The following is a 22,545-nucleotide window of genomic DNA, read 5'->3' as shown; positions in this document are numbered from 1 at the left end:
ACACCACGAACGCCCATTTTGCAGCCGTTCTTGAGCTTTCGATTATATCACATGGTCTCCATCTTGCCAAGTTGTCATGGAATTGTAAATGTTCACATTTCCAGTTTTAGCCACGCTAGTAGCATGACAAAGATGGTTTGTCGGTTGGTTCCACCACTTCAGTCCAGACTGAAATATCTCAACAACTATTGAAAGGATTTGCATGAAATTTTGTTCAGACATTCATGTTCCCCAGAGGATGAATCCTACTGATTTTGGTGAACCTGGTTTTTCCATGAGGTGTCACTTTTGTGGCAAACATTAAGGGAAATCAGCATGCTAGCATGCTATTGTTACTGTACCACTTGTCATACATAATGCCATGACTCCATGAAAAATGGGCAGACACCAAATGGGGATGAAGACTGTGATATTCATGAAAGTTCCAGAGCAGCTACTAAATGGACCTTGAGTTTTTTTTTCCCTCAGCAGCTGTTTCTCAGATCAATAATGCACTTTAAACCTGAATTTCTTCAATTCTTCACTTGATGATACTATAAGTGAAATAATATGGTTATTAATATACGATTACAAACTAACTGTGTTCTGTAGCCCTGATACTTACACATAAAAGTTTACATCAATGTCGTCAAAGCAAGCAAAGCATTCCCAAAACAAACGGGTTAACTTCAGTGAGTAGCAAGAGCGATGTAGTTTTATTGGTCTAGAGTTAATTATGCTGAATGGGCAGCTAGAGGGACATTCTTTGTGTGTGCTGCTTTACATGGTTTCCACAGGACACGAGAACAACTCAGCTCAGAAATGAGAAGTATTAATTACCACATTAAAATTTCCACATTGGAATCAATTTTAAAAAACAAAAAAAGGAAAAACAGACTTATTCCATAATTTAATCATTTTTATCCAGGAAACTATAGGTCTAAGGGTTAAAAATATTGTCTTAAAAAAAAAAAAAAAAAAAAAAAGCTAACAAAAATAATAAGATCACAGAGTCAGGTTTTGTTTGGTTGAGATAACATTAATGGTCAGAGGCACTGGTTCAGGAGGGGGAGAAAGCTGCCCTCGACAACTGACAGGAGGACATCGTCCTTCTTTCCTTTCGAGTATCTGAGAAGAGAGCTTCCTCTGTAAGGACAGACAAACATAACGCAGGGGGGGGTATGGCCAGATCTCCACATTCAGAAGAAACGGAGGGTCACGCTCTCCATCAGTACAGCAGGCTCAGGGGGGAGGGGGGGGGTCCTTCCCTGAAGTTTGAGGTCCAACCTTACACAGTAATCATGTAGTGATAGGGTAAGCAGTTCAATGATGCCCTCTCTCTGTAGAGCAGAGCGCTACAGTTAAATGAGTGACAGGACACGACATAATGAGGAGACAAGCATTAGGCAGATGAGATAGCATACAGCATCAGCTCAGACAGGACTGAAGTGGCACAGATGACAGTTAAAGAGACAGAGTATAAGGTATTTGTGACTCAAAGTGTCACAGTCCACATGTGCAATTTTCTAGCGGACAGCAGCTCCAGCGGTGCACCACCAAAAACTGCAGATTCCCCCCTCTGATCCCAAGTCAGTTTTCTTTTATCACTCCCTCAGAATGGGATATGACACAGGTATAAGAGGAGGAGGAGGAGTGGGGAGATTTGCTTGTTCACAGGTCGTTCGGGTTGACAATGGTGAAGTCAGAGTCCTTGCTGTGGGTGGAGCCCTCGTCCGGGCTGGAGGAGCCTGAGGTGGTGCCAGCCATCAGTGGGTCGTGGAAGGTCCCGGTTGCGCCCTCAGGTTCCATTCGCACCAGGCCCCGCCCTCGCCTGATCGGAGGGGTGTGCTCAGCTGCAGCTCTTCTTCCTCCTCCTCCTCCACCTCCCTCAGAGGCCTGCAGGTCTCCATCCTGGGAGACGAGGATGTAGTCGTCCCAGTTTTTACTTCCCTCTGAGCCGAGGGAAGACGCCACCTGCACACGAGATCGACATGGGTAAAGAGGCTGTATAATCGCAGTCTGCTGCTTGTTTGGCCCTGAAGCTCAATGTATTCAAATTCAATTTAAGTCCGACTCCAAGGAACATGTGACTAAGCATTTTCATTAAGCAGCTGCTGTATTATCAAGCATCATTCTGGGTTTGATCCATTTCTAATGGGACAGATTTAGTGTCACATGGTCTAATCCTGCAAAGAATAATATTCTGATACAAACATTGGATCATATTTTGCACACAGGGTACAATTTATTTGAATGAAGCAGATCGGATTTAAAGGTGTTGAGTACTGGATCAAAGGGTCAGACAATTTCAGAAAACAACCGAAAACTAATCTTGTCTGAACTGAGTGTTAAACTGTAGTTAATACCAATTCAGCTAAAATAAGTCCAGGGCTTTTACTTTGGTGGCCTCGAAGACGACTGCCAAACTATTAACCTGTTGCTCAGGTGGGGTCATCGCCTGCTCTTCCTCTTCTTTGTCGTCCGTGCTCACACTCCCATCCAGATCAGAGTCCCGGCTCCGCCTGCTGTTTCCTCGCTGCTGGTGGTCACCGTGGTGATTGTTTGCGCTCAGGGCGGTTTCAGCGGCTGCTGTGGAGGTGTAGTGATCGTCTGCGATGGTGATCTCCTCGTTCTCCTCAGCCTCCAGCTGGCTTTGGTTGAAGCGCAGAGCCCCCTTCAGGATGTCTTTGATCTGGATCAACGGTGACGGACAACCAGAAAAGATGGAGGAGCATGATGATGACAGAAGCATTCCATTAACATGAATGCTCAGTGTTCATACTTCCACATTGATGTCGCTCACCTGTTTCAGTCCAGCCAGTGACACCAGGACCTCATCCTCTTTCTCCAGGTGTTCTTGGAGAATCACTTCCTGGATTTTACCTGTGGAGATATAATAAATGAGCTATGCAATCAGCCACACACTTAATTTGCAACATATTAAACTACATTCCCCATTTTTTGACTGTCTGCAATCTATGGGTAAAATTCAATAAATCCCACAATGGAACAGAAAATGCTGTGTTTAAGTGGGTGCACTTATTTCTAATTAACATGACATTACAGTACAGTTGAAATACCTGGTGAATATTTCTATGCAAAGACAGAAAATAACAGAAACTGAGGAGAAATAAAATGAATCAATAAATGAATTAAAGCTTTTATCTTGAAAAAATAATTTAAGCCATCTGTCCCATCCATAAAATGCTGGATTGGCCTTTTTTCAGATGCTGACACACAACAGGCATTATAAAGTGCTTTTTAAAATCAGTAACGTGTCCAGGATTCACATCATTTGAACTGGCTACTGTTTTAGATGCTGAAAATAATGATGGAGAGTTGACGTTCTACAGCTGAACTCACAGATGTGTGTGTTCATCATCTTAGCACAGTATTTGCTCATGGCCTCCAGGTCATTGATCTGGCCCTGCAGGAAAGATACTTGGGCTTCCAGGTCCTCATCCTGTTCATCACACACACACACACACACACACACACACACACACACACACACACACACACACACACACACACACACACACACACACACACACACACACACACACACACACACACACACACACACGCACACACACACACAGAGAACAGATTAGAGGTAGACAATAAAAGTGGAGGCGAATAAGAAGGAAACCTATAGGGCAGAGGTTAGGGTTGAAACTTTGGGAGGAAATGAGAAGATTTGACAGAAAGAGAGCAAGAGAGACACAAAGACATGTGGACATGTCTGAGTGATAATACTGAGTTTCTGAAACAGACAGCAGGTTGAACAGCTCACCGGCTCCTTCTTGCCCATGGTCTTGCTGTGGGAGCGAGAGCGAGTGATGTTGAAGAACGACTCTTTCTTGGTGGCGGAGAGGGGCGGGGAAGAAGTGCTGACATCACTGCCTCTGGAGGGGGGAAGGGGTGGGGAGGCGGTGGGTTGACCTCGTCCACCGGAGAGACTTTCTATGCTGGGAGAGGAGCTGACCGTCCTGGAGCTTTGCCCTGAGAGAGAGAGAGAGAGAGAGAGAGAGAGAGAGAGAGAGAGAGAGAGAGAGAGAGAGAGAGAGAGAGAGAGAGAGAGAGAGAGAGAGAGAGAGAGAGAGAGAGAGAGAGAGAGAGGACACCATACATAGGATGTTAATGCAATAAGACTTACAGTTGAAAATATAAATCTATGCTCTAAAAAAAACCCTTTCAGCTTTAAAAACATTTATTTATTTATTTATTTGAGGGGAGGGGGTGTGTCAGTATGTCTGATAAAATCATTTCAACTCACGATCCACCTACTAGCTCCCTGATGCAACCCTAAGATGTGGTTGAAAACCTGGAAACAGTTAGTAAGTGGATCTTGATTGTTGTCACATAATACTCCAGTTTATAGAAGGTTAAAAGAAGAAGCACAATGCTATAAATGTCTCTGTGTCTAAAGAAATAATACGATGTTATGGTTAAAATGTTTTAACATCTAATATCTAAATTAAGGAGGCGAAGGGTACGAAAAACATGAAGCCTGGAGTGAGTCACTGGAATAATGTATAAACTTTTCGGTTTTTAATTCAAATTGTCAAATATAAAAAAGCAAGTTTAAACTAATTCATCAAATCTGCATTTAGATGATGCATCAATCCATACAAAGCAAAAATAAATAAATTAGTAAGATCATTTGATTTGCCAATTAGTTGATTAAACAATCCTGTGTCGTTATTTTGTCTTTAAATGAGGAAGGAATGAATGAATGAATTTTAAAATGTAACAGCACTATTGTTTTTTTGTTATTCTATATATTGTGCTTAAGTGTTCTGTTCCTTTTTAAAATTATTTAGTTTCCTGCTTTAACGTTTTAGAGTTTCCATTAAACTAATGTTAAGCTATGTAAGCTGTCTGCCACCTTATAATTAAATGGAGTCCAACCTTCAGAGCAGCAGCAGAAGTTCTAATTGGCTGGGTGTTACGTGTTGGCAGGAGTCATGTGGAGACTCAGACCAATCTGAGCTCCCACTGCTGCTTTGTGAATGCTGTTCATTAATCCATCATTTAAATGCTAATTTAATCAATCATTTTATAATAACTTTTCCATTTATTAATGTATTAATAGATCATAATTAAAAATTGTAAGTCTATAATTATTCTACACTCCATAGAAGAAGCACAAGAAGAAACCATTGTCTTTGGATTTCTGTGTGAATGCAAAGGACACAGGACAGACAACAATCTTTAAAGCCGCTGTGTGATCAAAACAAAGCACATACAAGCTCTGGAGCACATGACAGCAGACATCACAACACAGTCATGATATCCATGATACCAATTTCGACTGATGAGGCAGGCTGTGATCTCCCTCTGCTGGTCACAGTTCACTATTACACACTGTGTCTGTGTACTGTAACATGTGCCTCACAGCTAATCCAGCAGCAGGAACAGTGTTCAGACATGCAACAGCAGCAAAACAAGAAAAGATGAATTTGGGGGGGGGGGGGGGGGGGGGGGGCAAATCACACAAGCAGTTGCCATGGCAGCAGTTACCTTGTGTGTCAGTGTGAGTCTGGGCTGGGAGAGAGACCTGAGACACTCCACCTGAAACTACATCTAACACATAGGAGAGTCAAAGCTGATGCTGCCACAATCATATAAAACCAATGCTTTTTAACTTTTTAATAGAGACTCTGGATAATTTGTGCTGGGGTTAATGTGAACATGCAGCTGATTCACCAGTTCCACAACTGCCAACAAACATGAGCAAATTATCGGCTGGTAAGTACAAAGCTCTTCTGAAACAAGCTGGGAACCATTTTCTGTCATTCACCTTTGCTGAGGTGGACCGGCATGCTCTCGGACTTGAGCAAGCGATAGTGCTGATTCTGGGCGTGGCTCGGGGTCTGCAGCGGGGCGTGTCCCGACGGGGGCTCAGCCAGCGGGTGAGGCAAGGTGGGCGCAGGGGCCGAGGCCGGGGAAGTAGATGAGGAGGAGGAAGTGGAGGAGTGTATCTCGCTGTTGATTGGCGAGATGCCGCTGGACCCGCCCGTCATGGCTGGAGCGATGAGCTTCCTGCCGAAGCTCAGCAGGCTGCTGGAGACCTTGTTGATGTTGATGGAGGCCGTTTTCGTACTGGAACCGGAACTAGAAACAAAAAAACAAATTTAAGTTGATATGGATAAGAAAAACAAAGGCCTACAGAGAGAAAAATGGTGGTGGTTTTACATGTTTTAGACCTTTACTTTGAAATAGTGGATACTAGCCACACATTTATCCAAACAGAATAAGCACTCACAGATAAATGGCCTTCTTGTTTAATGTGGGGCAAAGAACGAACCACTTGCAACGCAGTTCAGCTATAAGCCATCATGAGTGTCACGCTGACGATGGCTTATAGCTGAAACGCATTCATTCTTTGCCCCTCATCAAAACAGAAGACCGTTTATCTGTGAGTGCCGGCATTCTGTTTGTTCTGTTCAGATACCAACGCCCGTGCACCCGATACTCTGCTTCAGTAATTTGGAGTCATGCACGCTGCTACCGTCTACTATACCAAAATTTTTAAGCCTGGCCACTGACAGACTCTTCTCTGTCTCTCTTCTCTTCTCTGATTATTTCTTTGCTTTGAAAATCATGTTGTTTTGTGCTCGCAAGCCCTGAACATTAGTGTTGTGTTCTTCAAATGCACTAGACTGCTTTCAACAGTCCCTTCTTGCAACTGCAACACCCGGCAATGTTAATTTTGAAATCTTAAATTTTTTTTTTATGTCATTTGCTGACTGTCAGTTCAAACAAGTTTCAAGAATCTGTAAATTCATTTTAATACAGCAATGACTAAAAAAGACGAGCTGGCTGAAGTAATGTATTGACTAATTAACTATTTGAGTGACATGCCTGGGAGGCATTCAGGAAACTACAACTGGAATTCAAACTAACAAACAAGCTGGAGGCAAGTCAGTGCAAACTCAACACCGAATGAGAATGGAAGCAGTGAATTTTGGGCCATATTGTGCCTGAAATATATGCCACTATGGAACATATGGATGGATTGAGGAGTAGCTGACTCTGCTGCACGAGAGGTTTTATGGACATGCTGGTACTTTCACTACAATGTGAAAACAAATGAATACGGAAATCTGTAAACGCTGTGAGATAACCACAACTTGAAACTGCACTCAGTCTTTTAATAGAAGATAAACGATTCAAAAAGGAGGCACTAACTTTTGATTCACACTGTGTTTGTGTGTGAGGTTGAAGAATAGCTGTCTGTGTGTGTGTGTGTGTGTGTGTGTGTGTGTGTGTGTGTGTGTGTGTGTGTGTGTGTGTGTGTGTGTGTGTGTGTGTTTTACCGTGTCTTGTTCATGAGGTCCGCTCCCCTTGTTTTGTAGTAATCCAGGTTCTGCTGAAACTGGTAGTTGACAGGTCGTGGGTTGTTCTACAATGTGAGGGACAGAATAAACAATGTTTTTGTGTTAGCGCATTTACAGATCAGAAAAAAATGTTTTCTGTGTGCGTGATAAACAAGCCAACCTACAATCTGTATCTATGCATGACTACGTAAACAAGCAAACACGTGTGCTTCAGTGTCTCTGAGTCAGTACTCGTGAGCAACAAGCCTCTTTCCTGCCCCACCCCCCTCTGTTATTAGGGATGACGCCCCCTCCCCACCCCCGACCCCCCAGGTGTAACCGTGATGCGGACGCGGTGTGACATGGTCGTTCACCTGGAGGACACACTGTCATGTTGGATCAGCACCTTCTTGGAGTTTCATCCTGGGAAAGCAGTGGACAGGACTGTGGCGAGTTGTTGTGTTTGGGTTTATGGGTCAGTGAACAGAAGATGGTTTGTACCGGGACAGTGAGGTGTAAGCAAAGGTCAAAGAACTGGTAATGTCAGATTTAACGTACGCACACGTCAATGACTCTTTTTCATTTAAAGGGAAGAATGTAAATCCTGTGTGTGCGAGGAGTGACAGAACTAGGCCTCTGACTGAGTGTGTGTGATTGCAAAAGAGAGTGAGACGAGCGTGCGACAGGAAAAATATGCTGAGAGCTTCAAGGTAAAGGCAAAAAAAAACAAAAAAACAAATTACAATCCTCATTTTGGCTGCTACATTTTCATTTTTTTCCTCACTTGTTTCTGCACTTGCCAGCTTAACATATTTTCATATTAACCAAGTGGAGGTTCTTGAGGCAGCAGCACTGTAGTCGTGTCAATCTAACATTCCACATTACATCAAATGCGGATTACATCACTGCAGCAGGAAGCCGGCACCACAATTAGGCAATTACATTTTTAGGAACTCAAAAGTTTTCATGTTCAGAGTCAGGACAGAGATTTGCCTCTCTAACACTGGGTCAATGCACCTCTCTCCACTCATCATGTCTATGTTTGTGCCAAGATGGTTTCTAATGGTCGAATGAATTTATGCATCTGAAACAAATCTGTGAAAGACGAGAGGATTTTGCAATAATAATATGCAGTTTGTGAAAGGAGATAAACCCTTCTGTTGGCTTGACTGAGCTCTACAGTATGCAAGGCTCCAATCAGTTCAAAACTCACTCAAATCTTACAGTATATCTATTACACCACTTTAAGTGGCCAAATTTGAGGGGCCTCCAAGTTCTACTTACTTGTGAGCTGTGTCAAGGACACATTTCCATTGTTTTGCTGGACAACAACCTGATGTCAGCTTCTCAAATTAGCTGCCAACTTAGAGATCATATTACTAAACATGGGAGTATTTCCACAGGGCTGAAGCCTGCTGTCGAAAGAAGTTTATCAAAATTTAAATTCAGCTGAAGCGATCAATGGTGGCACTAATAAAATACAGTGAACTAACTGAACCACCTAAATGAACATCTTAACTTGTCTTGTTTCCTCTTGATATAAAACAACACGTCCCACTTTTTCTCCGCAAAGCTGCAACGTCATTTTTCATCTTCCAGAATTTGTAATGTGTTGTTTTCTGTTGAGATCTGTGACTGTCACAACCATGATCTCTAATTTTATTTAAATGCTTAAGGTCTTAACTACCATTTTTCACGTATTACACTGTGTATAGGCCTTATCATTCCATGTCAATGTTAAACACGTATATATCTGTGAAACTTCCTTTTGTCAAGTGCGATTCCTCTCATTAACGACAACGACCGGTTCATTGATTGCATCTGTGCTTTACTGTAAATGCCTTTACAGCGTTAACATGAAACCACTGAAGTGTGAGGAACTGAAACATTTGTTGCCATTTTCTAACTTTTTCTTTTAACACCTAAGCCCTTTTTCACAGATCAATAGAGCTGCAAACTACATGACTATTTTTCGAGGATTTCAGCCCAGCCGTTTGTGTTTGAGTGAGTGTTTCACTTCTGCAAATCCTCTCCTTCCTCTGCAGAAAACAAGAGAAATCATTCTGTTCACAAAGTATCTGCTCTGCTGTAATTACTGAATAAAAGCAGCATGAGAAGGCACACCAAGTCCAAAGTCAAGCTCCAAGAAAATGTATATATTTATTTCATTTTCTGTGTAATATTTCTCCCTTTCTGTTCTCCATTTTAACTTGTGACTGCTGAGGTTAAGTGAAAGTGTTTATGATAGTACAGCAGGACTTTCAGGGGGAAACTGAAGTGTAACACGAGCACAAACAATATCACTTCACCATACAACTGTTCCTCATGGAAACAACATCCACACGCATACAACTTTCTATGTGTAGTTGCTTACTTTGGGATCGCGGAGGAACAGAGCCTTTTGGAGCAGAGCATTGATGTCTCCTATTGGAGGGTAGTGCATTAGCAGGCCCAGGCAGGTCTGGAAGTTACTAGCGATGACTGAAAAAAGGAAAACAAACATATGCAGAATTAGTGATGCTCAGAGCTGATTATTTATCTCACCACAGAACCCCCTAAAATAAAACACGTTATATTTAAACTGTGTCAGATCTCAAGTTCCCTATTCATCTCACATACAGTATTGGATTGTGTGTTCTGACTTCATAAAACATGATTGCAACTTTAGCTGCATCTCTCTTCATCCAGGACACAATCAAGTGTGTCAAAATTTTAAGTGTTCCTATCGGTCCTTGCATCTCTTCTACCTGCATACCCTTCAGAAAAGCACCTCTCTGATGAACAGCTTCTTTGTTCCAAGGACACTTAATTTAACAGCACTACAATTCTTCAGACCAACAATATCAGTCTTTTGTGTTCAGTATCAGCAACGTGGAATCCGTATTTAAGTTTTCCCTCTCAAAAGTATTCTTAAACATCAAGTCGAAAGTGCAGATTGTCCTTTTGTTTTCTTGTTATCTGTTCTAAAAATGCAAGGATTCAGTGTCTTATAAAAAGATACTTGAGCAGTGATGTTTGCCCACGAAAGCTGAAACCCATCTCTTGCCAGTATGTATGGCAGCAAAGATCTACAGTATTCTATTTAAAGCAATATGACTCCATCTGATTAAATGAGGTGGAGGAAATCACATTCTTCCAGTTAAGTGTGTCTTATGAAATTACATGCTACAAAGACAACACATGGCGTTATTGGATTATTTCAGCAATAAATGGAGCGTACGGGCATCTCGGATGTAGAGCAGCATGGCCACAAAGATGTAGTCCACCAGGTCCAGAGTGATGCTGTCAGCAAACAGGGCGTCCCACACCACCAGTAGGTCCTGGAGAGGAAACTCACGACCAAACAGCAGACGTACCCACCGGCTGAGGGACATACAGATAGACAGTGTAACTGTATTTGTGTGCAGCTGAGGGGTCAAGAGAAGGATTGGGCAGAGTGGATCTAAAAGTGTAAATACTGACATGCCGTAGATCTGCGGTGCGATCTCCAGTCGGTTGAGATGCATGTGCAGTTCCACGTCGTGTTTCTTCACCAGCTGGTCCTGGATGCGGTTGACTTTGGTCACTATGGCAACAGATGGCCCCGAGTCCTGGGGCCGAGCGAACGGTATGCTGGTCAGCATCTCTTCCTTACCCTTGAGGAGAAGATCATTATCTAATTAGCAAATTATTATATAAACATGACTTTGTAGCATCTGTGGCCGTTTGATAAAAATTTACCACATGAAAAGAAGAAATAGTGACAAACAGTTTCTTTTAAGGACGAACTACAGTTTACGTTATGCAGGTTTTTGCTGTTTTGATACTGAAATCACATTTTTTAATACTATCTACGATCAGCATTTTTTCTGCCATAATCATTCAATGTTCTTACATTCAATAATTATCTCTCTATGTAATTGTTTTCATTGTAAGTGGCGAAGCCTGCCATTTCCAATGCTGGATTCAAATTGAATACCTATGCATGAGGGATTCACAGGAAACGATGCATGCACCTAACCCTTTTTGCTGTTTGTTGCTAATGCAAACCCAACATTTCCTACTGCTGTTAGATCAAAATAAAGGCATGTAAGTAGAAACAAAAGGCGGCTTTTATTGTGAAGCAGTATGTGTTACAAGAGTTTGGGAGGACAACGATCGTTCATCAACCGTGCATCTACTAAACAAGACGATGGTTATTTTCAGCATTTTTATTTGACGGCTGGTCAGATATTGCAGAGAGTGACAGAACAAAAGCCACTGTTAATTAACCAGGAGTGATATCTTAAGGATTAGGACGTATTAATAACCTTACATCTGCAATATCAAGTATAATGCCATGTATTCATGATGGCACAATCAGCCCATATTGTGTTGCCAAGCACAAACAATTATTGCAATTACAATGTCAAAAGCAGTTCTTCGCATCAAACTGACCTTCCTCACTTCCCTCTCAAAGCTGGAGAACCACGGCTCTGCTGTCTCCATGAGCTGCGAGAACATGGCACTGTAGACAGAGATGTGTGAGCGGGTGTGGAGGGGAAACAGAAAATAATAAGCACACAGAAGCGACATATTGTGAGGTGGAAATAGACATGTAAACAAATTCCAATTATTTGAAAAGTTATGAAATATCTGAGCATATTATTCTTATCAGTTATTTATCCATTATGAAGACAATACTCACTAGGCATCGTGCTCCAGGTACACTGGGTTCAACAGACACTTCATCTCCTCACTGTATAGGAAATAAAAAATAAAAATAAAATAAAGACCCCTGAAATTGATCTTTTCCCAAATAAATGCAGAGCTATTTTACCTTCTGACTAGAGCATGAGCTGCTGAAGATTATGAAAGGTTGAAAGGTTGAAAGTTAAGAGTTTCAGTTTCATGGCTGAGAGGAACTGACCTGGGGCTGGCTGTCTCACTGGCATGCTGGAAGGCTTGATGGTCACAGTGTAGCACGAACACTATGGGAGCCAGCAACTCGTGCATCCCCTGCAGATGGACAGGAAGGAAGCAGAGGTGAAAGGGGCGTAGGACGCAAGAGGGCAGGGGGAGAGAGAAAGCATGGTTCATTTGTGGTCAGTCCTTCTTTAATAGTGATGCACGAGGTTTCTAATCTGCGATGACAGGTTTAATTTAGATATTGTTAGCCACTGCCCAGCCGTATGTCACTTCCAGTTTGCAAAAAAGATGCTGTACTAGCCGGCTATTCATTTGCTGGCACCTGTTACAGACAGTGATAATGATTAGGTTACAAAGGCTTTTTTGTTCTTTCGTCTGAGCACGCTGGGCACTGAGAAGCCCATGCACACAGCCACACACAGGCATGCCTCAACTATCAACACCCAGAGGCGTTAAAAGGATCCTATTTTTGAAAATTCAATGACATTCAAACTTTTTCCTTAAAGTTTTGTGCATGAGTTGTTTGGACAATTTGACAGAACCTGTCCGTACCTGTTTATACAGTAACTGTTCATTTTCTCTGGCATAACAGAAGAGAATGTCCGTCAGCTTGGTCCTCACATCCTCATCCTGGAAGTAACGGATCTCAGGGAACCTTAGATGGTAAAAATTAAAAAGAGAGCAGAGGTTTACTTCACGTTGACAGCAGAAAACAATCAAATAAACAGACAGGTGATGATACTTACGTTCTCAACACGTCCTGTTTGACCATCCCCTTCAGCTCTTTATCCTGGAAGAACTTGTTCCACAGGCTCTGGACAGGAGAGGAAAAAACACGAGACAGAGTCAGACACTGAGCGACCGTGCCGCAACAGCAACCAAGAAGAGTGACAAAGTTCTGAGGCAGTGGAGTCTTGGTGGTTGTGTTGAGTTTAGAAGTAGAACACTAAATACTCATTAATTATTGGAAACTATATTCCTCATATACACTGATCTGTACACTTGTATGAAGACAAATTTGACACTTTTGCAAGTTGTTTTAAAGATGACCTGCTATATTATAGACTTTCCAAGTTACACCAGCACTTAATTTAAACTAACTTAAGTGTACAAATTGAGTAGTAGCAGTTAGTACCAAATTGCATACTTCCTTCCAGGAAACACAGTTACCATCTACGTTATGTTGCATCACTTGTTGTTCTGTTATCATGAGTGTGACTCTCAGTGCCATCACTCAACCAGAAACTGTATTATGAGATGCAAAAAAAAAAAAAAGAAAAAAAGAAAAGACCATTAGTTTTTGGTCATTTTTAAACATTTTATTTATTGCCTAATCCAACATCAATTCAATGGCTTTATAATTACTTTTAGAAAATCTGCTAATGAATCACTGAAACAGTCTATAATTATTGTAATGACTCAGTCTGGAGGGAATGTATCAGGGTCACATTTTACATGCAAATATGAAATATGATAGATAGAAAAACAGATACTGAACAGTACACACACACACAAAAACACAAAAACACACACACACACACACACACACACACACACACACACACACACTCTTACCCCCTCATCCTGGGACAGTGGGTTATTGACCACCAGGTCCTGCTGGCCTGCAGCCTTGCGAGGGTTAGTGATGTGCTGAGACAGACAACAGAATGCACTGCTGTTAATTACAGCACAGGTCAGTGATGGGCTGCACTGCCTAAAAACACATGACCATATTTTGGCCTGAGTTTCCTGAAGTGTAGAAACTTATAGGGACCTCTAAGTTCTATTATGTTTAAAATTCCTGTGGTAGCTGAAACAATGTGACTTAGGAATTCATAAATCAAAAAATTTGTTTTCTAAAACTTATTTTGACCACAATATCCAGAAACCTTAATTAGAGGTTTGTACTATAATTCAATGTAAACTGCTGCAGACGGCAACGTTTCTCATCATGCTGAGGGAAACAGCCACAGAGTGGCGCTCTCACCGTCTCTTTGATCTTCTCATACTGGGCTCGGAGCTCCTTGGTCTTGTTGATCCACTGCCCCTTGTCTTCAGGAAGAGCCTCCAGATACAACTGTAGAGACAGGATACTTCAAGCGACCTCAACAAGAATTTTCCTCTCGCAGATGTCACAAACATGCAGGATATCAACACTTTCAAAACTCTGGGCCTCTCTTTCTACCAAAAAAGGACTGCAAGCTGCCAGAACTACTGACTTTTCTGAGGCAGGGAATTTGGCAAAACCCCTTTAATCAAACTCGATAGGACAGCTTGATCCATTTGGCAGTTACCTTCCAGCATACGCTCCGAAAGCGGCTGCTCCTCAGTCGACCATTGATGCCTGCCTGCCGGATCCTGGCCAGGTAATTACTGTTGAGGAATAAGTCGTCCCATTCTTTCCTGCGCAGGGGAGGGGAAGCAGAGGACGAGGAGATTTATGAGCTTCTCAACCCAAATTGGGCACGGTATTCCATCTAATGTGTCATCCAGCAGTAAACTGGGAGTCTGGAGCAGTGAATTGGGCCAAGAGTTTATGGTACATCCACATGAGAAAATACTGGAAACACTCACCTGTATGAGAGGAAGGTTGACTGAGACTGTGAGTAACCGCTGCTGTCAAGAGATCCTCCTGTTCAAACAGGCACAGACACAACCACAAGGGGGTGGTGTAAACAAGGAGTGAAACTACACATCAATAATTTTTTTAAGTTTGTGAACACAGGACGATAAACAAAAACATAACCTTTGACTACTGTAATTAAAACTGGCCTGTTTACTGCCTCCTAATGACCAATCAGTTATTTTTGGGGCTTCTTTCTCGTGTCATGCAGGAGACGGGAAAGAGCTAGAAGCAAACAAAGTGACTGCAGATAGTACTTCTCTTTGTCTTTATTGGTGGTAATAAGTCTAATTTGGCCTGCAGGTGAACACACATTCCAGTCAGAGAGCTGTCTATCAACATTAGTTACAGGAGTAGATCATTCCACAGGGACACTCAGCATGAATATTCATCAGTTCCACAACACGCCAGCCCCCAACATTTTCTCTCTCTCACGCGTAAACATAAAAACACCTCAGCCCGGGGGTGTTGCCAGCCACGTCTGTGACTCACATTTCACAGTCAGCTCCAAAATGTCTTTTTTATTATCTCTTCATATCTAGTGCTTCAACTCATTGTGACTCTCTCTTACACTCTGTGGCTCGCCTGCTGGTAGGAGCCTCTTTTACGGCTCTCTAAAAATGTGCACAAAAACACAACAAGGACCCTGTTAAGAATAGTGCCACTACAGAGGAAGCACTACTATGTAGCAGCTAAAGGCCTTATTTTTTCACACAGGTTGTATGATAAAGTCTAACCGTAGGGAGTGTCAATGACAGTCAACGTACTGCTGCGGTTCTTGTTGAAATTGTGTAGAGGGTCGAACCCCGTCTCCTGTTGCTCGTCTGTCTGGAGCGGGTGGCGAGTCTCGAAATTGGGATGCTGCATGACCGCGACCCAGCCGGACCTTGAGATTGAGATGGTTACGTAGAGAGAGAGAAAAAAAAAAGAGAAGAGAAATAAACCAGAATTAAATTACAAGTTAGTACAACACAATAGATAACAGATAATGAAGAGACAACCAAAACTACAAACCAAACTTTGGGTATCTGGTGTTATGTTATACACGACTTTTAAACAAAAGACAGAGTGATAAAACGCGATACGTTTCCTTAAAACTGACTCTGCTGATAAGGAGAGCGACCTTTGATCACAGACTCTGCTGACAAGTGTCTTCCCTGTTTAAGTCTTCATAAGCTGTTCTCTAGGTGACCCCGACCTCTGACCTCTCCAAGGCGGGTGCAGTTAAAAACTAGCTGCAATCAATAAAGTGTCCCTTATACTAACTTACAATTAATCACGCTTGAACTGTTAACTCAGCACTTACTGTCACAGCCTTGTGATTCTCCACAGCCAAGAGTCAGAAGAAAAGGATGATTCTGCAAGAAGAAGGAACAATGGTGAAAATAAACATCTTCAGCAGGCGGGGAAATAAACAACAACGCTGGTACAGGGTCAAAAAATTATGTCATGTCTTTAAAGTCAGCAGGAACATTTTTTTTTGTTTAAAACAAATGTGATGTACTAACATCCAGTGGTTATAGTGATGTCAGCTGACTTTAAACACAATGTAGCTCAAGAATCAAGGACCTTAGTTTTTTTTCTGATGTGACGACCAAACAGATGCCTGCTCACCTTTTACATTCAACAGAAGTTCACGGCATAAAATAAAAGAGACACTGATTACAGTCAGTGAAGAATGTCTCAAAAGAACAAGAAGCACTTGAGCTGCCTGATGCTCCACCACGCTCACTGTGATATATTAAACATAAGCAGTCATGCTAATGAGGCCATTAAGTAGGTAAATGAATGCATTAATTAAATGTTCTGATATTCACATAACACAAACAGTACAGTGTGTCTGAAATGATTAAGGAACTATTAACAGAATATCAGTTGTTCCTTATAAAATGCAAATACACGTCGACCAGTTAAAACCAGTTACCTGTTTTAGTGTTGTGGCTGATCGGTGTGTATAACAGTACTCTGAGAACTTAACAAAGACAGTGATAACAGCTAAAACAACTGTGTATCCAGATGTTTATCCTACCAATCAGCTCACAGTCCGTAGTGGTGAGTGAGCCATAACTGTTAATACTGTCAATAATCAGCACAACAAGTTTACCAAGAGCAGCAAAGACACGATGTGCTCACGTACTAGAAAATAGTAGGTTAATAGTTACTAGTCATGAAACAACTAATTGACCAATTGTTTAATTGATGGACAGATAATTGTGAAAATATTTGATATTATTAATTAATTGTTCACATCATTTATTGACTACAAAACATTCTCTGGTTCCAGACAACACTGAGTCACTGTGGGCTATTAGAAATCCCAGTGGGCTTTTTTTCAACAGTTTTCTGACATTTTATAGACTAAACCATTAATTAATTATAGAGCTGGAACAGTTCAATTAATCAGTTTTATCAGGAAATTCATCTGCTACTTTTCAGATAATCATTTCAGTCATTTTTCAAACATTCTCTGCTCCACTTTGGCGATTTGCTACTTTTCTCTGTTTAATATCAATGTAAAAAGAATATCTCTGGGTTTTGGACTGTTGTTCAGTTTATGTGGTAATTTATAATGAGTTTAGGTCAAACTGTCCAGTCGAGCAGCAGAAAAAAACGGCTTCATGTAAAAATAAACATTGTAATAATCTGAGGGTCTGTCTTTGTTATTAGTGAAAAATGATGCGCTAACTACAAATACCAATGTTTAAAATATACACAACAAAACATTACAAGTCAAATATATTTAAAATCCTCATCAGGTAAACCCTGAGCCAACTCCTCCCTGCCAACAACCCCAGTTCTGAGAAAAGTTTAACTTTCTCTGTGAGACATCACAATCTAGGTTAACCAATTCTGCCTCCATTCTTTATCCGGCTTGGGATTATTCCCACGTTTATGAATATGGTTAGCCTAATACACAGGCCTACAGAATAGCAAGCTTCCACAGAGCATTATGTTTTTTTCGCTTATTAATTGTGGAAATAACACAACAAAGGCATCTCTTAAACCTATTAACCATGTGAATGGAACACCGCTCGATAAATCAGCTACACACGCCATCAAAATAGAAATTATTTTATATGCATAATGTATGTGCCTGTTTTCTTAGGAAACATCTGTTCTCCTCAAAGACTAATGCTCTCCTTAAGTCAGTGCGGTTTTCCTCCCTTCCCTCATAAAAATGACATTATACCATTAAATAATCGTAACTAATCCACAACTATAGGGAAAAACAGAAGAGGAATGTTGTGAATAGGTGCCTCCAATAATAGCCTGTTTTCTTAGTTTTACTTTGAAAGATTTAAAGTCTCCAGAGCAACTGCAAATATAAAAGTACAAAAGTCCTCACACAGAATATTAATTCATATTATCACTTTCTGTCTAAAATCTGACTCAAAAGATATTTTAAGGTACATTTTTTCCCTACAGGCCTGCAAACACAACCAGTGCTTTGTCCCTTCAATCCAAAAATAAAAAGTCATTCTAAACTTTGCAAAGAGGCTGTCACAGATCACTCACTGTGCTTTGAGGAGGTATGTCTTGTGTGTGCGTGTGAGCCTTTGTAAGTAAGCGAGTGAGTGAATGAAAGATGATGCGGGCAGAAGACTCGAGGCCTCGCCATGTTAGCACAATCTTGCCTGAAGCGGGTCTTCTCTTAGCCTTCTGCTGCCTTCATTACTTCTTCCCAGAGTCGAACGTGAAACGACATCCTAACTTTACTACATAATAATCAAGGCAAATTAGCTTCTGCATAATTTACTCCACAGCACCTGGAGACACCTCAATAATTCAAAACACGAATCTTTCATGAAATAATCAAATCAATACATAATGAAATGCATAAATAAACCAACAGACAAATAACACTGCGTCCATCTGTTCTGAGGTACAGGATCTGTTCCTGGGATTTACAACAACCAGCGCATGAAGCTAAATACAAACTGTAGCCATTACATTATCTAGTTACATACATTAACACTTGTCAACAATTTTCTTTTCGAAGGTACTGCCTCAAACATGATTTCAAAGGAGCAATGTCAATGTTTTGGATTGTGTAAAGCATACAAATGTCAAGTCAGACAGCCTTGCTCCAAGCCTCTTCCTTCGGTAATCCTCATTAATGTGGGCTACATAATAATTCACCTATACTCTGCCACAAATTCAATCTGAGAGGGACCACAAGCTTCACGGATTTGATCCTAAAACTGTCCTCCACTCATTTGTTTTTCCAAAGCCAGAGAGTATCATATTCTTTAACGTCTTAAGAATATTTCAGAGCCTCATTTCCTCTGAAAGGTAAAAGAGGTGAGGGGTTACCCTCAGCCAAGTTGACAAAGTAAAATTCACTTCAGCTCTTCAAAACAAAGATGAAGGTTTTGGTCACGTATTAAGATCCCATTTTCATGCTGAGGTGTCATGAAAAAAATACAAGGAAGCACAAGGAGCCTGCTCCAAGCTCATTGGCCTAAAGGCACAAAGGCTAAACTATTCTGAAACTAAACCCAGATTAGTCAATTGTATTAAATGTTTTGCTGAAGCGCCTGCAGAATTTCCATTTAGAGACCTCTGACTTACGTGACTTACAACTGTAGTTCCACTGAAATTAACAGGCTGCAGTCGAGTTTTCAACTCTGAAAAATGCTTTCCATCATTTCTTAAACAAGTCCAGACTTTTAAGAATTAAGTAATGACATTAGTCATCAGCCAAACCCATCCACTAGTCTTTATTTCAGCTTAACCACTGCCAGAGCAGTGTAATGTAAAATGGCTTCAGAAAAAGAAACAGGACATGGGCTATTTAGAGGATGAATATTCAAAAAGGACTCAGCAAACGGTGATGAGGGAAGCTGTCACTGGCAGCTACAGTGAGAGCGGCAGATTGCAGTTTAGTCAAAGTGAAACACCCCAGTTAAACAAACTCACATGCCTCTACTTCAGCACACAGTGAGAGCCTAGCAGCCTTCACAGTCACATGCTCCGCAAGAGGCTGAGAACATGTTTGAGACCTTAACCTTAGCAAAATACCATGAACTTGCTGGGTCTTGACTGATTCAATTACCAAATACATGAGAAGAGATTAAATCTGACAGAAATCTGTCTGTATACAAGAACAAGAGCAGCGGTTCCCAACCTGGGTGTCAGGACACCCACAAGGAGTCACAAGATGAATCTGAAGAGTGGCATGTTTTCCCTCTAACCTTAGCTTTTTTTCTTGTGAATAATTTGAATAACTGAATAATTTTACCTCCTGGGGGCTCTCAAAACTACTCCAATAAAACAAGTTGAAAAAGTGTTTTCTGGTGGAACTGCTCACAACTGACTTATGCAACTAGTGCAGAGGGGTGGGAAAAAGCTCTGTTTTAACAGGTCACAAGCCAAAATGGTTGGGAACCACTGCACTAAAGAGAGACCTGCAGTGCAAGAAGAACAAGGAAGAAACATTTTAAAATCCAGGAACACTCTGTGATTTGCAGAAACAGACTGAAGTTCCTCTCACTGTCAGTGCTGGTGTATGCAGTAATTGTAAATGTGTCCCTTTTTAGAGTAAACAACACAGCCTCTGGACTTCTCTCTAGTCCTAAATAGCCTACAGACAGTCAGACTGTACTCTCCCAGCACACATTTTCTCTGTGAACTAGTTCTTGGCAGGGTGGAGAGGCGTGTGAAAACGCATTAAACCGTGCAGGCAGGCAGTGTTGGCTGTTACCAACCCTCTGCACTGCCCCGGACCCATCACTAAATCTGCCAGGCAGGGTGGCCTGCACAGGCACAAGCAAACCACCGCAGAAGCCACATTTCTTTCTTCAATTTGAACATTAAAATTCACAGCCATCACTGACAATGTCACTGTAATTGTACATAAAATGTAAACAGTGTCCGTTTGTGATGCACCATGCATGGTGACAGGCAGGATTAGCAATGCAGGCAGGGCAAAACGCCAAAAAAAACAGCTAAGCTAGCTCGTGTACCGCGTCGGCTAGCAATGATAAATGAAGGCCAAAGTATTTAAATGAACGTACAGTGACATGTCGCAGACGTCTGTGTTGACTGAATATGACTCGAGATGACAGGAAGCAGGGAAGCTAAAGTGACGTTAGCCTGACTGTTAGCAAAGCAAGCAGTGACCGAGTCGATGCACGGGCCTGTCGCTACTTCCGATACACACACAGCTGCTGTAAAACCACGAGACAAAGTGTAAAACACACACGCACGCGCATGCACGCGCTCAAGAACACGGACACACAGAGGTTGACACAAGTGTGAGTAGTGGCACAGAATAATCCGTTACCAGTTATGGTTCAGATACCTGCTCAGTTCATGCAGGACTCCTCATCCTGCTGTGTCGGACTCTGCTGATTTGTAAACAGTAGCGGGTCAGGCGGATGTGCTGAAGATCAGCTGACTGATCATGTGACCAGGGAGCTGGGGCCGGCGGAGCTGCTGTGTCTGCAGGTAGCTGCCCCTTGGTTTAACGAGAACCTCTGCTTGTACCGTTTGCTGTCTGTTTTAACAGTGGTGGTACTGTGCACAAGTACAATTTTGAAGTAATTTACTTAAGTATTTAAGTTTTATGCTGCTACATTATATTTCTTTTAGAAATATTGTACTTTTATACTTATTTTGCAGCTAGTTACTAGTTATTTTGCAGATTAAAACAAACAAAATATTTCAAAAATACGCAGCAACATATAAAGTAATAAATATTAGCTACATCTCAACCATCTTCAATGTTTCTTACATGGTAATGCATCAATAATGTCAACTAATATAGAACACATAATTTGCATAACTTTCACCATCAATATTTTAAAAACACAAATACAGTACATAGAGTTGTTAATATTTCACATCACTGATACTTGTGGTTCCACTCTTGGCAGGCATAGGAGGACATACACTGTATTACTGTACATACAGTACCAGCATCTGGACTGACATCTTTGCCCAGATAGTCCAAGTTGAGTCCCATGACGAGCACTATGCATGCACCGTTTGGAAATCATTTCTGTGTCCAACTACCTATGAAAAAAATGCGTAGGAGAGTTCAATTTAATTACAAATTTATCAGCACACAAATGACCTTTGACCAACAAAGTCTAATCAGTTCATGCTTGAGTCCAAGTGAATGTTTATGCCAAATTTGAAGAAATTCCCTCCAGGCGTTATTGAGAAAACGTTTTCATGAGAGTGGGGCAAAAGGATGTACAGGGATGGACAACCTGAAAACATAATGCCTCTGTCCCTGGCTCTCAGAGGAATAAAAAGAAAGGGAGAGAGAATGAAAGAAGACGACTATAAACTACTCTTACTGCACTGTTAGAGCACAAGGTTGTGGTGGATCACACCACCAAGGAGAAATGAAATACATCATGAATAAGCAAGAACACTGAAGGAGCTCTTCAACGTGAGGGTTAATTAAGACAGTTTTATAGAGACTTAATTGCTGCAATTTCTGAGGTCAAACAAGTCAAGTTTCTCTGTGGAGTGCTTTTAAACAACACCTTCAGCACAGTGTGCTTCCCAAAGACAAAAGACAGAAAAAAAAACAAAAAACCCTAATAGCATGAGGGGCATGATGGGAAAAGGCAGGAGTCCACGTGAAAATATATACAGGTGCTGACATTAAGTAGCATTAATGAGTCAGTTGTGTGCATTGGTAGTGTTGTGTGTTTGTGTTGTGTGGTGGTGAGGGTTAACACAAAGCAGTCATAATGATCATCACTGCCATTACCA

General features: G+C 41.4%; 1 protein-coding gene across 4 annotated transcripts; it reads right to left on the bottom strand.

Moving 5' to 3' along the window:
* Positions 1–672: 672 nt before the first annotated feature.
* tbc1d5 (TBC1 domain family, member 5) lies at positions 673–21,199 on the bottom strand. 4 transcript variants are annotated; one of them, XM_056398874.1, is made up of 23 exons: positions 21,119–21,199; positions 16,121–16,172; positions 15,552–15,700; positions 14,766–14,823; positions 14,486–14,594; positions 14,179–14,268; positions 13,767–13,841; positions 12,938–13,005; positions 12,744–12,846; positions 12,193–12,281; positions 11,971–12,021; positions 11,721–11,790; positions 10,767–10,939; positions 10,525–10,667; positions 9,679–9,785; positions 7,305–7,390; positions 5,786–6,099; positions 5,506–5,568; positions 3,776–3,984; positions 3,343–3,442; positions 2,783–2,862; positions 2,414–2,671; positions 673–1,953 (listed from the first exon to the last, which is right to left on the bottom strand). In XM_056398874.1, exons 3-23 carry the CDS (start codon positions 15,679–15,681, stop codon positions 1,651–1,653), a joined length of 2,679 nt encoding a protein of 892 aa, XP_056254849.1. In that variant the 5' UTR covers positions 15,682–15,700; positions 16,121–16,172; positions 21,119–21,199; the 3' UTR covers positions 673–1,650. The 4 variants fall into 4 exon arrangements, with proteins under 4 accessions (XP_056254849.1, XP_056254850.1, XP_056254852.1 ...); XM_056398875.1 differs by having other exon boundaries at positions 5,506–5,562; XM_056398877.1 differs by having other exon boundaries at positions 15,582–15,700.
* Between the last annotated feature and the right edge of the window lie 1,346 nt (positions 21,200–22,545).

The sequence above is a fragment of the Seriola aureovittata genome, chromosome 16 (genome assembly GCF_021018895.1).
Source record: "Seriola aureovittata isolate HTS-2021-v1 ecotype China chromosome 16, ASM2101889v1, whole genome shotgun sequence".
Classification (NCBI taxonomy): Eukaryota; Metazoa; Chordata; class Actinopteri; order Carangiformes; family Carangidae; genus Seriola; species Seriola aureovittata.
The sequence above is the reverse complement of the archived record's forward strand: the minus strand, read 5'-3'. Positions and strand labels throughout refer to the sequence as shown.

What these genes read in the sequence shown, in the direction of transcription:
- tbc1d5 (XM_056398874.1), bottom strand. Translation starts at nt 15,681, where the DNA reads ATGCAGCATCCCAATTTCGAGACTCGCCACCCGCTCCAGACAGACGAG. An exon ending in AGTGAGACAGCCAGCCCCAG is followed by an intron (nt 12,022 to 12,192) that starts GTCAGTTCCTCT and finishes TTTCCTATACAG; the next exon opens with TGAGGAGATGAAGTGTCTGT. An exon ending in TGTTCCTCCGCGATCCCAAA is followed by an intron (nt 7,391 to 9,678) that starts GTAAGCAACTAC and finishes CTCACATTGTAG; the next exon opens with AACAACCCACGACCTGTCAA.